The sequence below is a fragment of the Temnothorax americanus genome, unplaced genomic scaffold (genome assembly GCF_048541705.1).
Source record: "Temnothorax americanus isolate GAGA-0224 unplaced genomic scaffold, ASM4854170v1 Scaffold6, whole genome shotgun sequence".
Classification (NCBI taxonomy): domain Eukaryota; kingdom Metazoa; phylum Arthropoda; class Insecta; order Hymenoptera; family Formicidae; genus Temnothorax; species Temnothorax americanus.
The window spans coordinates 563819-579800 of record NW_027509751.1 but is presented as its reverse complement, the minus strand read 5'-3'; the positions used below and the strand labels follow the sequence as shown (position 1 = coordinate 579800).

The 15982-nt window shown below is 39.7% G+C and overlaps 3 protein-coding genes, 1 long non-coding RNA gene and 1 pseudogene across 5 annotated transcripts; 2 read left to right on the top strand and 3 right to left on the bottom strand.

The window, feature by feature from the left end:
* Positions 1-1546: 1546 nt before the first annotated feature.
* Positions 1547-3035, bottom strand: LOC143905147 (actin, muscle). Its single transcript, XM_077420338.1, has 2 exons — positions 2901-3035; positions 1547-2686 (listed from the first exon to the last, which is right to left on the bottom strand). The coding sequence occupies exons 1-2, from the start codon at positions 3024-3026 to the stop codon at positions 1682-1684; spliced, it is 1131 nt and encodes a 376-aa protein (XP_077276464.1). The 5' UTR covers positions 3027-3035; the 3' UTR covers positions 1547-1681.
* On the top strand, positions 2951-9689 carry LOC143905154 (uncharacterized). Its single transcript, XR_013259121.1, has 4 exons — positions 2951-3091; positions 4774-5016; positions 8195-8746; positions 9525-9689. It is a non-coding gene; the product is annotated as an uncharacterized LOC143905154 (long non-coding RNA).
* LOC143905146 (actin-5, muscle-specific) lies at positions 6276-10477 on the bottom strand. The gene is made up of 2 exons (XM_077420337.1): positions 10351-10477; positions 6276-7672 (listed from the first exon to the last, which is right to left on the bottom strand). Exon 2 carries the CDS (start codon positions 7644-7646, stop codon positions 6516-6518), a length of 1131 nt encoding a protein of 376 aa, XP_077276463.1. The 5' UTR covers positions 7647-7672; positions 10351-10477; the 3' UTR covers positions 6276-6515.
* Positions 8878-11823, top strand: LOC143905082 (uncharacterized; annotated as a pseudogene).
* A 231-nt stretch (positions 11824-12054) lies between these two features.
* LOC143905145 (actin-5, muscle-specific) lies at positions 12055-14933 on the bottom strand. 2 transcript variants are annotated; one of them, XM_077420334.1, is made up of 2 exons: positions 14775-14933; positions 12055-13953 (listed from the first exon to the last, which is right to left on the bottom strand). In XM_077420334.1, exon 2 carries the CDS (start codon positions 13930-13932, stop codon positions 12802-12804), a length of 1131 nt encoding a protein of 376 aa, XP_077276460.1. In that variant the 5' UTR covers positions 13933-13953; positions 14775-14933; the 3' UTR covers positions 12055-12801. The 2 variants fall into 2 exon arrangements, with proteins under 2 accessions (XP_077276460.1, XP_077276461.1); XM_077420335.1 differs by lacking the exon at positions 14775-14933 and adding an exon at positions 14521-14673.
* Between the last annotated feature and the right edge of the window lie 1049 nt (positions 14934-15982).

The window sequence follows — 15982 nt, the reverse complement described above, 5'->3', positions numbered from 1 at the left end:
TCCGAGACATCAGAGGTCCAAAGACTGCAAAGCTCGATGCGGGTCCAATGTTTTAAGAGCGCCGTATTCTTCGAAAGGCATCCTTCCCACGAATTGTCGCTAATTTTAGCGCTCGAGACGCGAGAGAACGGCCGACTGGGACGCTGATTCTACGGGTAGCGCGGCTCTATTTTTGCTATTTCTTAATCTGTAACGCGCGCGTACACTTTCGTTCGTTCCTATTGAGCTACGTGCATGCCTTCTCTCGATTGTATCCCGGGACGGCAACGCCACGTGGTTAGCACATGGCGCGCGCCAAATATAACGAACGTGCCGAAGCAGCCGCTCGAGATACGGCCGTTGGCCGTTTATGGCCTAACGTGACCCCGAAGGCGACGGTTAGACCTATATATTTGTTTCTCTTTGTAGCATTTCCTGGAGAAATATTCTGCCGTTGATCCCGTGAATTCATCTGTTTTAATTATACCTTGTACTTTCCTTGTACTCACAAAGATCATAATGTTTAATATTATGATCTTACAAAGATCATAATATTAAACATTATAATATTATATACGATCTTACAAAGTTTAATATAATGTTTAATATTATCGTGTTTAGAGTTAGAAAGATATGTTTAAAAAAGCATAGGCGGAATATAGCATCTCTGAAGTGAACTAATTTTCTATGTGACTTGCTTTAAAATAGACTCGAGAAATCTATAAATAATAAATACAAATGTTTTTAAGATCTCATGCAAGATTCTCGTAATACGAATTATGTCATTTGATAGAACTAGATTTGCAAGTCATTACAATTCGTGCATTAATTACCCCGAATATACAAATATCAATGTCTAGTTTATATTCGGGATATTTAGGTGCAATTCGTATTTTCAAGAATGTCATTAATTATAGATTCGAGACAGCATGGATAATTGTTCGGGCACAAAAATAAAACTTCGGGCTGTGTTCTACGATCGCACAAAGCTGGTGACTTTAAAGTCACAAGCAGGGCACGTATATGTGCAAAGTTATCACGAAAAGACAATTGTTGATATAGGAATCACTCGTATAGTTTAAGATTTATAATTATACATAACGTGATTTTATTACCATTTTTATAATCGTAAGGTACAATAAGAAGAACAATCCGCCGGGCAGCAATATGAGCCGACGTCGATGTGGCCGGTAATGGTCGACCGTGTCCCTCGTCGATAATCATCTTTACAGGTGTCGCAAATGCCAAACTTACGCAATCATCAGCGAGCGAGCGTGTATCTTCGTGTACAATATATACGTATATATACGTATGTGTTGCGGATGATCGTGTTGGGTCGAGGAAAACTCGTTGCTCGGGTGTGGCTGAGAAGACTATTAATAAATTAATTAACGTTCATAAACATACAGTCGTCTTGTAGAAACTACGAAGTACAATACAGTTTGGTAAATGTGTAGCATAAAGGCACTTTATTAACCGTCTTCTTCCGCTGTCATTTTTTATGCTCAATTTTCTCCCTCTTTTTCTCTCTCCCTCGCTCTCTTTCTTTCTTTCTCTTCTCTTTCTCTTCCTTTCTCGCGTTTTTGTATGTCATGATGAACACAGTGTAATGAAGTATGATGGTGCGTATAGAAAAGGAAACAAAAAAGAGAAAGAGAAGAATCGTGATGATGGGAAACGTGATTCTCGGTACGATGTATCATTAGAAACATTTGCGATGGACGATGCCAGGGCCAGATTCGTCGTACTCCTGTTTAGAAATCCACATCTGTTGGAAGGTGGACAGGGAAGCTAGGATGGAACCACCGATCCATACGGAATATTTCCTCTCGGGAGGAGCGATGATCTTGATCTTGATCGTCGAGGGCGCGAGGGCAGTGATTTCTTTCTGCATACGATCGGCGATACCGGGATACATAGTAGTACCACCGGAAAGGACGGTGTTAGCATAGAGATCTTTGCGGATATCGACGTCGCACTTCATGATAGAGTTGTAGACGGTCTCGTGGATGCCACAGGATTCCATACCCAGGAAAGAAGGCTGGAAAAGAGCTTCGGGACAACGGAATCTCTCGTTACCAATGGTGATGACCTGACCATCGGGCAATTCGTAGCTCTTCTCGAGGGAGGTACTGGCGGCAGCGGTGGCCATTTCCTGTTCGAAGTCCAGGGCGACGTAGCAGAGCTTCTCCTTGATGTCGCGAACGATTTCTCGCTCGGCCGTGGTGGTGAAGCTGTAGCCTCTCTCGGTGAGGATCTTCATGAGATAGTCGGTAAGATCGCGACCGGCCAAGTCCAAACGGAGGATGGCGTGAGGAAGGGCGTAACCTTCGTAGATGGGTACGGTGTGGGAGACACCGTCACCGGAGTCCAGGACGATACCGGTGGTACGACCGGAGGCGTACAGGGAAAGGACGGCTTGGATGGCCACGTACATGGCCGGGCTGTTGAAGGTTTCGAACATGATCTGCGTCATCTTCTCGCGGTTAGCTTTCGGGTTGAGCGGCGCTTCGGTGAGCAGGACAGGATGTTCCTCCGGAGCGACACGCAATTCGTTGTAGAAGGTGTGATGCCAGATTTTCTCCATGTCATCCCAATTGGTGATAATACCGTGTTCTATAGGATATTTGAGGGTCAATATACCTCTTTTACTTTGCGCCTCGTCGCCGACGTAACTGTCTTTTTGACCCATACCGACCATCACGCCCTGTAAACGAACAAAAAATAATCTAAGCGTGTTTCTCTAAGTTTGAATCAAAAGATATGTTAAAAAATACTGTTTCGTATATATACTACATTACATAAAAAATTTGTAATATGAAATTGCTAAGTTAATATTCTAGATATCGTGTCAATAGAGTTATAATATTTAGATTAAATAATTTTATTGTTTTAAATGATAGGTCAATGTTTGGACCAACCTGATGACGAGGGCGACCGACGATGCTGGGAAATACAGCGCGCGGCGCATCATCCCCCGCGAATCCGGCCTTGCACATACCGGATCCATTGTCCACGACTAGTGCCGCAACATCATCGTCGCACATCTTGGTCGGTTGTTACTGTTACTTTCTGCGAATACACACCGAAAGATGCAGAGAAATTTTGCAAGGCAAGTCGATATTATTAATTATAATAATAAAAGGTTGTAATTATTTCTCGATTAATTAACTCATTGACTTAATAATACAACATATACGAGTTAATAGTTAAATTAGAGATATATAGAGAAGCTAGTCATTCTACATTACTTCGAAAATATGAAAAATATTCGGAATAAATTCTATAGAAATTCAAGATAGTAGTAGACTGTTAATAAACTTTATAACTATCGCGTTAACATTTACGTATGCACATTCACTCAGGTATCACTTCACATCTCATACGATTACACAAACCGCACTCGGTTTTCGCACAGTTCTCCTTGAGGATTCTCGGAAAGTACTGCCCGATCGGTCCTGACGAAGCTTCCCACCAACCCTCCCGACACTCGAGAGCTCACTGAGCTTTAATTTAGCACCGTTTATTCGAATCACTACCTATCCCTAGAATCTGGTACTAAAGATTCTCGCGATTTTATCGAAGCGACGAAGACCGATCGGAAGAGATCCTCGGAGATGATGCGCGTGAACCAAGGGGGTCGACGTGATTCGCGACTGCTAGGAATAACGAAGCACGGCGATTTACCGTTTCGCTGATGTGAGAGTCGAGGGAGAGAGATCGGCGACAATCGCTTAGGGTCGCGTGTAACGTCGTGCAAGAGGCTGGCGAGAACGGCAAGTGGCGCGGTACCGGCTCAGTGGGGTCCCTTTATCCATATCGGTCGGCGGCCGAAAATAGCGATCCGCCCCTTACATGGAAATCGGCTGTCCGCGTTAACGTCGGCCCGAGAGCCCGCGCCGCCCATTAGAGTCAGCCTAGTCCTTAGTTCGCCCTAACGAGAAGAGCAGCAGTGGAGGGAGGGAGAAGAGGACAGAGGACGTCGGGCATCGCGGGCGACTACGACGACGACGCGGTGGTGGCAGACGGTCCCCGGATCCAAATAAGGACTCGTTACGCGACAGGGACGTCGGCTGTTACCGCGGGCCTAGCGAAGGGGTGAGGTTCTAAAGGATAAGATTTGAAAGGACCAAAAATAAGCGAGACTCGACAAAAAGAATCATAAAAGATGGAACGTAACAAAGCGACTGTAGAAGCGACTACAAAAAGAGACCTAAGTAAAGATCTAAGCAAAACTTAAAGGATCTTGGTCCAAAAAAACGAAGGACCAACTTTGAGGATCAAGTCTCAAAAAATAGAAACTAAAGATATTTACTCTTGAAAGAATAAATTTCAGAAAGTCGAAATTCTTAAAGAATTAAATACGAAAGAATCTAGCTTTCGAAATAATTGGATTTCGAACAAGTAAATTTCAGAAGACTAACTTTCACTATGATGAATTGAGAGTCTTGAACTAACGTCTTGCCCTGTATTTTTCAAGCACAAATTTATAATGCAGGAGATAAATTTACTCCTTCAGAATGGAGTAGCAGGTTTAATTAGTGATCTATTAATTACCTGAAAAATAAATACCTCCACCTTTAGTTGTCGTTCTTTGACAGTACAATAATTTATTACAATGGTCAAGATTGCGCTGCCAAGAATAATAACTCGCATTCTTGGCATGTGTTATTAACATTGGCAGCCCTCTCATGGTTCATTGATATAATATGATATTCAAGCATATTAGCAGAAAATAATCGCTAGTGCAGCTAACGGACAAAACGACTAAGTGCAATTTGTTATAATTGGCAGGTGCACGGGGCGACTCACTTGCTCGAGCCATCGCAAAGATCCCCTCTTCTACCTTTTTGCATCTCCGGCAAAGCCGATGCTGATGTCGATTCGCATTGTAGAGTTTCAACCCCGAAAGGGCGCATCTTTTGTTGCTGAACACCTCTCACTCGTCATCGTTACATCCGACCGTGATAATCGTCAGGATAGCTTCGGCATGAGTGCGAAAAGGCGACCATCTCTTCATCAGCGAAAACACCGAAGGTGAATGTCGTTCCATTTTTTCTTTACTTTGAGAGATCAGGAGTAAAATCTCTTAGGAGGATTTAGTTAGCTGGAAAAATCATGATTTCATATACTAGAAAAATTTAGAATCTTCTTAAGTTTATCAATGAAATTTGACTGCATCCGTCATTAATTTGTTGAGCTCTAAGGCATGAAAGAATTCATGTAATTGATGTAATTCTATAGAACAATCCATAGAACAACACAGGCAGCAATTAAAGGACTTTTACACACATAATTATTTTCGATTTTATATATGAGAATACGTAATACTATTGACTTATTTAACACAATATAGCCACCTTTCCCTAGTTGTATTTCTGGCTCTATAATGAAATGTTTTATTATTATGTTATTTCTGTCGAAAAAATGTGTAACATCACAAAGTTGTATTTCGGATTTCAAGCATCTGGAATGCAGCCAGATGTTTGAGGCATTCTCGGCCATATTTTATGTAATCTCGATTGTGCTTTACGTTTTATGTAACATTGTCGTAATTGTGTGTTTGTTGATACGGGTAATGCACATATATTTTTGTGCATATAAATCTTGCTATAGAATTACAAATAAACTGAGAAATGGACTAAGAGAGAAATACATGGTTATATCAGTTTAATTTATCATCAAAGTTCTAATGTATCAATAAAAAGCAATGATAATTTCGATGCAATATATATGCAGAACGTACTTATATGCATATTTTTTAAATAGTTTCACACAAATTCTATAAAGTTTTTATATTAATATAATTTTATTTCGTTATTCAATGATTTTTTAAAACTTTAATAACATTTTTACAGAAAAAAATATTCTTAATAATTATTAATTTCTAACATTTAAGCTTTTAATGTGTTTCTTCTTTTTATAGACTTCCAGATACAAATTATAGTTATAACAGCATTATATAAGTATGCATTTCCATATTTATCATAATTTTATACACCACAAGTTTATAACTTCTACGGCAATATAAAAACAGTAAATATTAAAAATGTATATTTATTTATATAGATCGAAAAATTAATAGATTATTTTTTTATTATTAAATTTTTGACATTAAGTGATTAATTTATTTAATGAATAGGCCGACACTGTTTTTTATGTGATTCTTTAAGAAAAAAAAACGATGTCCCACGAAAGATCCATTAATGTAAACTAATAATCCAATTAAGTACGCTGACCAGTATTTTTTTACGAATATAAGGGTATTAGAGAATGAAAATTACGAATTGAACGGCTGTAAGAGAGAATATAAGATTGATTTATTCCATAGACGTAAACTTATATACAAAAGATGACGTATATGCTCGTATGATAATCGTTGGTAAAAGACTCGCCGCCACGGACCAATAGTAACGACAATAGTATTCGACTAACGGAGATCCAACTAGACGAAGCAATGCGGCAGTGAACGGTACATCTTAGGGAAAGGTGTAGCAATAATAACAATAATAGTAAATAGGATCGAGCGTAATTGCTTAGAAGCACTTGCGGTGGACGATGCCAGGGCCAGATTCGTCGTACTCCTGTTTAGAGATCCACATCTGCTGGAAAGTAGATAGGGAAGCCAGGATGGAACCACCGATCCATACAGAGTACTTCCTCTCGGGAGGAGCGATGATCTTGATCTTGATGGTCGAGGGCGCGAGAGCGGTGATTTCCTTCTGCATACGATCGGCGATACCGGGGTACATAGTGGTACCACCAGAAAGGACATTGTTGGCGTAGAGATCCTTACGGATATCAACGTCGCACTTCATGATGGAGTTGTAGACGGTCTCGTGGATACCGCAAGATTCCATACCCAAGAAGGAAGGCTGGAAGAGGGCCTCTGGTGTACGGAACCTCTCGTTACCGATGGTGATGACCTGACCATCAGGCAACTCGTAGCTCTTCTCGAGGGAGGTGCTGGCGGCAGCGGTGGCCATTTCCTGTTCGAAGTCTAGGGCGACATAGCAGAGCTTCTCTTTGATGTCGCGAACGATTTCTCGCTCGGCCGTGGTGGTGAAGCTGTAGCCTCTCTCGGTGAGGATCTTCATGAGATAGTCGGTAAGATCGCGACCGGCCAAGTCCAGACGGAGGATGGCATGAGGAAGAGCGTAACCTTCGTAGATGGGTACGGTGTGGGAGACACCGTCACCGGAGTCCAGGACGATACCGGTGGTACGACCGGAAGCGTATAGGGAAAGAACGGCCTGGATGGCGACATACATGGCCGGGCTGTTGAAGGTTTCGAACATGATCTGCGTCATCTTCTCGCGGTTAGCTTTCGGGTTGAGCGGCGCTTCGGTGAGCAGGACAGGGTGTTCTTCCGGAGCGACACGCAATTCGTTGTAGAAGGTGTGATGCCAGATCTTCTCCATGTCATCCCAATTGGTGATGATACCGTGCTCGATCGGGTATTTCAGAGTCAGGATACCTCTTTTGCTCTGGGCCTCGTCACCCACGTAGCTGTCCTTCTGACCCATACCGACCATCACTCCCTGATGGCGAGGTCGACCGACGATCGAGGGGAAGACGGCGCGGGGAGCGTCGTCTCCGGCGAAACCGGCCTTGCACATGCCGGAGCCATTGTCTACGACCAGGGCAGCTACTTCGTCGTCACACATTGTTGTTTTTCTTCGATTTTAACGCTCTGTAACAGAAATTACAATGTCTCTCAGTCTATGATTATTTCTGTGTTGATTCTGTATGATAATTATTTATATGATCATTATGTATAGTTTATTTTAATATTATAGATTACTCTCTCTTTCCTGTAAACATTTGCGTTGTATATCGCTGACGTATTCTCATTTGATAAAATTGTAATTAGAATTTTATTAAAAATAAGTTATAAATAATTTTTATAAATTAAAATATTATACAAGTATCATTATACATTAGCAATAACTATATTAAGAAAACCAAAATTAAGTAAAAACTGAAAATAATTTGTGTGTGAAAACGTATTCTTTTCTTTTTTAAATATTTTCTCATGAAAAAAAAAGCCATATTAATTGTATGTATATATATAATAATTAAAAGAATATTAATTAAGTTATTATGCTACAAGTTATCCTTTACGAATAAAACTTTTATATTATCGTAATATTTAAAATCAAGAATATAAATATTAAAAATTATTTAATATCTAATTACAATTTTTTAATTGCAGGTTTTTCAAGGCCTTAAGGAATGAAATTTTATAATTTCATAATTTCATAATTTTTTACAAGCGGAACATCTTAATTATTTCAAAGTTTGGTGTTCAAACTTGAGAAGTAACAGAAGTTATTTGAAAAGAAATATTTTAATCACATCTGATGATAGCCGAGTGAATTTCGAATGTTCTCCGACAATGTTGGTTCCCGGTGAGCGTTGCGCGAAGCCAGAATTGACCTAGTTGCCTAAAGCGATAGGCAAAGCGGCCCCAGCGTCGCGACGCTATTTTCGCCCAGCGCATCGCTAACTTTAGACGTACGGCCGTCGGACGCTCCCTAATAAGTTCAAGCGACGATTATGGTGGCCGACGCTGCCGCTGCCGCCGTAGCCGACGACGACGACGGATAAAACATAACGTCTCGCCGCGAGGCAACGACGAGCATGCCAAAATTATGCCTGCCCGAAAAGGACCAACGCGATTGCACGGCCGAAGACCTCGACTATGCGACTATGAGTGCGACCACGAAGAGACGGCCGTTCGTCCCACGTTTGCGTGTATTCGCCGGTAACGTTAGTTTAACATTAACGCTAATCTGAACTCGTATCTCGCTGATTGTAATTCTAGAAAGAGCTCAAGAGAGACGGTCGAGCTATGTTTAAAGTTAACCGATGTTGAGGGAAACGATCTTTAGAGGAATGAGTAATTTTAGGAACCAACAGAGAAAATACGAGGGGTACGATCCGTAGGAGATGAGTCCTTTTATGGTCATCGAAAGATCCGCGAACTTAATATACGTGATTCATAATTTTGCTAGTTCGTTAAACGTTTCTTAGCTCAAGTAAATGAAATATTAAGATGTTTTAATGTTTTATTTTTTTTAAATATTTTCTGCGTGTTTATAACTTAGATCGACTACTCTCAATTCTTTTTTGTAAGGATTTCTGTTATGATACTTGAAAACGATATTAAATTGCAAACTTGAATCTTTAAAAACATTTATAAATTATATATATTTTTTTACATTTTATTAGCTAATTTTAATCTTGTTTTTACTCAAATTTTCTTATTTATGAAACTTTGCAAAGATAATTAGATCTATTAAATGTTAATTACACTAAAGTAATCTATCTCATAAAGATATTTTATTGATTTATATTTTGAATATTATTTAACATTATCGAAATCGAGATATAAATATTATAGTTAAGTAAAAAAATTCAACTTATAGGTACTTTTAATTCTAAGATATTTTCATTCAGATATTATTTAAAAAGTAAGTAATGTTTAAATGTGTTATTTAAAATGTTATAATCAGACATTAAAATTAATTTGTTGGGAATAGGACTCATCTTCTGCCTGTTATTGAAAGGAAAGATAGACATACAAACGAATTCAAGCGGATACGAGCGGCTTGACGGTACGCCAAGAATCAATCTCAATGGATACAGCAAACGCTGCGAACTTGAACTTCTTCCAAGGATTCAGCAATAAGTCAAAGAACTTTTAGGCAAGTAGCATATTAAATAAAAAATAATTAATTAGGATCTCTATGATTTTTTGATCGTGCATAAAAATTTCTAATACTTTTAAACATTTTAAAATTTAATTTATAAATCTAACTTATCGATTACCCCCCCATTAAAAGAAAATAATGAATAAAGAAAATGAAAGAGGTATAATGAAAGATATGAAAATATGAATAACTTGTAAATTTAATTTAAATAATTTTGTTAACTAACTGGTTCTTTCAGTTGAATCTATCTTGCGAATTCAAAATTAAATAATATATCAGGCAGAGAGACCTTGTTTATAATTTTCAATTGAAAATAATTAAAAATCAAACAAAATTTCTCTGTTTTAGATATTATTAAATTTAGACGATTCTAATAGTGCACATGATTGTAGTATAGAATGCTGAAGCAAATTTAACTTGAAAATTTCTTATTAAACATAAAATAATAGCGAAGTTGTTACTCTGCATTGGTGGTTATCTCGAATAATCCTAGTGGTACAGCAGCTTATCACTTTCGTTCGCTAGTCACTATAACACGCGAATGTCTTGATAAGGTGTCGCGGGAACAGGCAGAAAACGATCGTGGGTTCTCCAAGGAAGGAAAGATTTGTATCCGGCGGTGAAAGCGGAAATTCATGATACTATGTCTACGTACCGTGCACGGGACAGAGGTGGAGCGGCGTCTGTGCCTCGGCGGCGTCGCGACGTCGATTATATGCTCTCGTCTGGACGCCCCCGCATTTTCGTGGGATGGTGCTTGCCCGACAGGCACGAAAAAGGCATCGCCTCGCGAGGCGTCGCGACGCCCGCCGAACTAGGCGGCCGCAGCCCCTAAGCGGACCAAGGAATATGCTTTATTGCTTTGGAAATACCACGCGACGCGTTCCTGCGTTGAATCGAGATGCCAATCACTTCGACGCGAATTAATCCGACAGTCAATTTTTCTCCCTATCAACATACGTCGTTTAACAACTATTAGTTAACAAATATTAGTTAAAGGTAACTGAGATTTAAGAGTTAATTTCGCATCAAGTAGTACTCGCTCTCTCTTTCTGGATAAAATATCGCCTGTAAAAATATATTCGAATGCTCTGATTTGGGCGTCCAGACTACTTTATTTTATAAATATAAAAAATCTTGCAGAATGTTCTTTGACAAACTCACAATATATATGTATATGCTGATCTTTTTTACCTTTTTTTTTTAAATTTGATTTTTGATACTGTACATTTTACATAAAAAGAGTTATTATATAAAGTTTATATTATTTGATCTTAATCATTTTTTATTTGTAAATCTAGTTTAAAAGTGTAATCATAGCTGTAATCACATAGAATTATCGCGGAATTATTGTTTCTTTGTCTAAATAAATATATTGATTGTACATCAACGAATAAAAAATAGAAGAGATTGAGAAAGCTCTAATAGAAGCAAGAATCATGTTTCTGCTGATATTATAAGTTAGCAAAAGTATTTTGAGATTATGCGATGCGACCGAAATAAACTTTTTCGCGAGAGCTTTTATCGCGGAGATTCTTGTCCCTAAATATCAATGGAACGAAAACGTCTATGAAAGGCTTCTAGAGCCGATAGCTAACTCGTGGTAGTCGGAAACGGATGTTCGTATGTTTCTTCTTCTTCGGACTCTAGTTCCTACGAACTCTACTTCGGGCAAATAACCGCGACGACTAGCAAACCCGTCAACTGGAAGCGATATGCAAACATTCTTACTACTGGAATTTTGTCAAGGGAGAAAGAGAGAAATAATTAAAAAATGATAAATTCATTTAGAACGATCTTGCATTAGGCCAAGGTTACTCATCGCGACTACGTATACGTGTAACGATAACAGTTTATTTTAAAATAACGCAGGCTACTACTTTGCCGCGGTCGAAGACAAATTTGGACGTAAGAATGATGTGAGAAAACTATTATAACTATACTAGAATGCTCAGCTGCAAATTTATTTACTACAGCGATTGTTTAATAATACTTGAGACTGTTTGCGAAGTGTATAAGCAAATTTCTCTTTTTCTCAACGTTTATATAGAAGAAGTTGAAGACTTTATTTACTCTTGATGGAAGAGTCTTGTTTATATATATTTATATCCTTTTTGTTGTTCTTGATATAAATGTTTATAAATATGCTCTTATGTAAAACGTTAAGAATTCGTATTATTATATAGCGACATATTTTACAGATAAAAAGAACAACTTAAACAGACGAGGAGGTTTAAGGAAGGGATCAAAAGACAATGCTGCGCTAAAAGGGTACAAATAAACCTGGGCTAAAAGGGCAGAAATAAACCAGGCATAAAGTTTACATAAGGTAATGTAAAAGTTCATATAACAGAAATGATAGTGGTGTGATATAATGTGTATTTGAATTGACCTTGACATTGTATAACAATATATAGTAAAACATAATGTATAATATTTACAAAATAAATTAAAGTATAGAAGTACATCGGTAGATGTTGTATTTAGTTGCTTTGGTTAGCAGACTAGACATAATTAATATGTAATACGTATTAAGAGAGGATCGATTTCTCAAACGGTGGTGAGAACGCTCGCGTGACAGTAATAGAGCGTAGCCTTCTCGAAGTAGTCTCGAAACTCGTTGCCAAGCGTAATTTGTCGAGATCCCTGCATGTCCTTACGTCTGCCCAGAATGTCCCTTTCGTGAGTCGAAAGATGCACTTAGTAGAGCCCATCCATATGTGCAAAGATCCTTTCCAACGCTCAACAATGTCCAGGCTACTACGAGAGAGGTCCTGTGACGAGAGACAATCTCGCCGACCGCTACCTCGGCCATGATGATGACGTTAAGTGAGCAATGATACTGTCGAGCGCAGTTTTATAAAAGGCTGCGACGACAAGGATGATCAGCCAGACTGTCGTTGTTTGCGCAACGACGAGCGAGACTGCGACGATGATTCGATGAGATCCAATGAGGACTGAGAGTCGATGATAATGCTCTGATGATGTTTTCTCATAGCAGCTTGATTGCTCGGGCCAGAACTGCATGCTATTTGTGTGTTCTTCCCGAGATACGATGATGTTCTTTCGAAGATTACGCTGTTGCGTTGATCGTGTAATGACTCGTTTAGAAGCATTTGCGGTGGACAATGCCAGGGCCAGATTCGTCGTATTCTTGTTTGGAGATCCACATCTGTTGGAAGGTGGACAGAGAAGCTAAGATAGAACCACCGATCCATACGGAGTACTTCCTCTCGGGGGGAGCGATGATCTTGATCTTGATGGTCGAGGGCGCGAGAGCGGTGATTTCCTTCTGCATACGATCGGCGATACCGGGGTACATGGTAGTACCACCAGAGAGGACATTGTTGGCGTAGAGATCTTTACGGATATCAACGTCGCATTTCATGATGGAGTTGTAGACGGTCTCGTGGATACCGCAAGATTCCATACCCAAGAAGGAAGGCTGGAAGAGGGCCTCGGGTGTACGGAACCTTTCATTACCAATGGTGATGACCTGACCATCAGGCAACTCGTAGCTCTTCTCGAGGGAGGTGCTGGCGGCAGCGGTGGCCATTTCCTGTTCGAAGTCTAGGGCGACGTAGCAGAGCTTCTCTTTGATGTCGCGAACGATTTCTCGCTCGGCCGTGGTGGTGAAGCTGTAGCCTCTCTCGGTGAGGATTTTCATGAGATAGTCGGTAAGATCGCGACCGGCCAAGTCCAGACGGAGGATGGCATGAGGAAGAGCGTAACCTTCGTAGATGGGTACGGTGTGGGAGACACCGTCACCGGAGTCCAGGACGATACCGGTGGTACGACCGGAAGCGTACAGGGAAAGGACGGCCTGGATGGCGACGTACATGGCCGGGCTGTTGAAGGTTTCGAACATGATCTGCGTCATCTTCTCGCGATTAGCTTTCGGGTTGAGGGGCGCTTCAGTAAGGAGGACAGGGTGTTCTTCTGGAGCGACACGTAATTCGTTGTAGAAGGTGTGATGCCAGATCTTCTCCATGTCATCCCAATTGGTGATGATACCGTGTTCGATCGGGTATTTCAGAGTCAGGATACCTCTTTTGCTCTGGGCCTCGTCACCCACGTAGCTGTCTTTTTGACCCATACCGACCATCACTCCCTGATGGCGAGGTCGGCCGACGATCGAGGGGAAGACGGCGCGAGGAGCGTCGTCTCCGGCGAAACCGGCCTTGCACATGCCGGAGCCATTATCTACGACGAGGGCTGCTACTTCGTCATCACACATTTTGCTGCTGCTTTAGTTTCTCTGTAAAAAGAATTCGTTTAATTAGATTAGACTTGAGTACGTCGATTTGTGTAAATTGGTTTTTTTATGATTGTCCTGAATGTATAAGATTTTTTTATATAATTTCTTTTTTTTTGTTTAATTGTATCTTATGTATCTATTTACAGTTTTACATAATCGCATTTAATCACGTTCAAAAATATCTGTAGAAAATATAAGCAGACGTCTAATTATATCTCGTTTTCAAGTAGCTCAATCAATTCTTAAATTAACTGTCTTTTAGTTTTCAAGAATAACACGAAATTTCCTTAAAAAATAATAATTTCGATAAAGTGATAATTTCTTCTATTTAAAATATAAAAATAATAAAGATTTTTTTAATTTTTTATACTTTCTGAAGGACTTTAAATTATATATTTGTTACAAAATAAGAATAACTTAAAACGTTGATTAAAATGTTATTTTTCAGATTTATGGTAATTAAATGATCAATTTCTGATTATTTAATCAAGAAAATAATTTGTATTGACCAGTACTACAATGTTTAAATAATTAGCCACTACATACTGTTTTCCTAATATAACATACAGAATTCTCTTTGCAAGGATGTTCCTATTCTGCAATGACACAACGTTGTTGTAGTCAATGTTTCACTTTAAAATTAATCGAATTTCGATCGTATTGCAAAATTGAACTCGCCCTTAGATCGAACCCTTTGATTTATACACTGACACGTTTTCTCTTTTTAGAATCTCTTTCCGGCACTTCTAACTTCTGGAACCGCGCGTAAACTTTCAACCGATCGGACACAGAGAGGAACGTCTTGCGGATCTATTACTAACCGTGAGGGTGAGTTGTGAATCGACGGGCGGCTGAGGAGCGGCTGAGGCTCGAGGGCGTCGCGACGCCAGATATAACGTCCGCGGCGCGATACGCGACGCTACCGAAGATGGGCACGCGAGACGCCTCGAGGGCTGGCCAGCGATGCTGCCCACGCCTTATGCCACGCGGGTGGTGGTATACGGACCAGGAAGCCCGGATGGCGCACGAGAGACGCCTTTGGGCGAGAACGGCGGCGACGCCGTTCGTGCGCCGCGACGCATCGCTCCTCGTCATCGCCGTCATTGTCGTTCTTCTCTCCCTCCTTTTTCCTCTTTCTTCCTTCGTCTTTATCTTCTTCTTGTACGCGTTCTCTTGAAAATCCCCGCGGAACGGCCGGCATCTCCTAATCTGGACATTAACGCGGGTTGCCGACACCGTCACTGCAGTTATCTGCTCTTCGTCTGCCTCAGCTCATCGAGAGATAGTCTATTTTAAGTCTCGTAATAGATTTTTAATTGAATATTCTAAGGAATAATCAAGTTTATAGTTGCGAATGTTCACGATTTTTTTAAAAGGATTTAAAACATAACGCAGCAGTTTTTCTAATTGCAGTCAAACTGTCATCAGTGTGTGGGCATCAGATATTTTTAAATTACCTAATTTGTGAAGAAGATTCTTGAAAACACTGTAAAATTAACAATATATTAAAAATTAATTGTATTATATTATTAATTAAAAGTGACGTTAAAAATCTTAATTTAACTTTGTTATAAATATTCTCAAAAACTAACCAGTAAAAAGATCTAAAAGAATTCACATGTTAACATTCTTAAATTTTATGCAATTTTTAATATTTCTGATTCTCCTTACAATCTCCTTAATGTTTAGAAAAAAAGTATTAAATAATTAAAATTTATATTGTACAATATGCACATAATCTTTAGCTTCTCATTCTTTTTAGCTCGTCGTTTTCTTCTTCTTTGGCTTTGGCTTCTCGTGGTCATTCTCGTTGCCGAAGATGCTTTTGGCATACGTTGGAAATCCCCGACGCCTCGTGGCGCTCCTGAAAATACCCACTCATGGCCAAATCAGGATATTAACGCGAGACGATATTACGTACTCCTTAGAAGACAAAATACTCAAAGAATCTATTACGAAGGAAACGGAAACACTCGATCGTCGCTACTCGTTCGTGTTACGAGCTCCTAGATTTCTTTTTGGTTCTTAT

Excerpts from the sequence above, each read along its gene's own strand:
- LOC143905147 (XM_077420338.1), bottom strand. The coding sequence starts at position 3,026 with ATGTGCGACGATGATGTTGCGGCACTAGTCGTGGACAATGGATCCGGT. Across the intron at positions 2,687-2,900 it reads TCGGTCGCCCTCGTCATCAG|GGCGTGATGGTCGGTATGGG; the intron begins GTTGGTCCAAAC and ends GTTCGTTTACAG.
- LOC143905146 (XM_077420337.1), bottom strand. The coding sequence starts at position 7,646 with ATGTGTGACGACGAAGTAGCTGCCCTGGTCGTAGACAATGGCTCCGGC.
- LOC143905145 (XM_077420334.1), bottom strand. The coding sequence starts at position 13,932 with ATGTGTGATGACGAAGTAGCAGCCCTCGTCGTAGATAATGGCTCCGGC.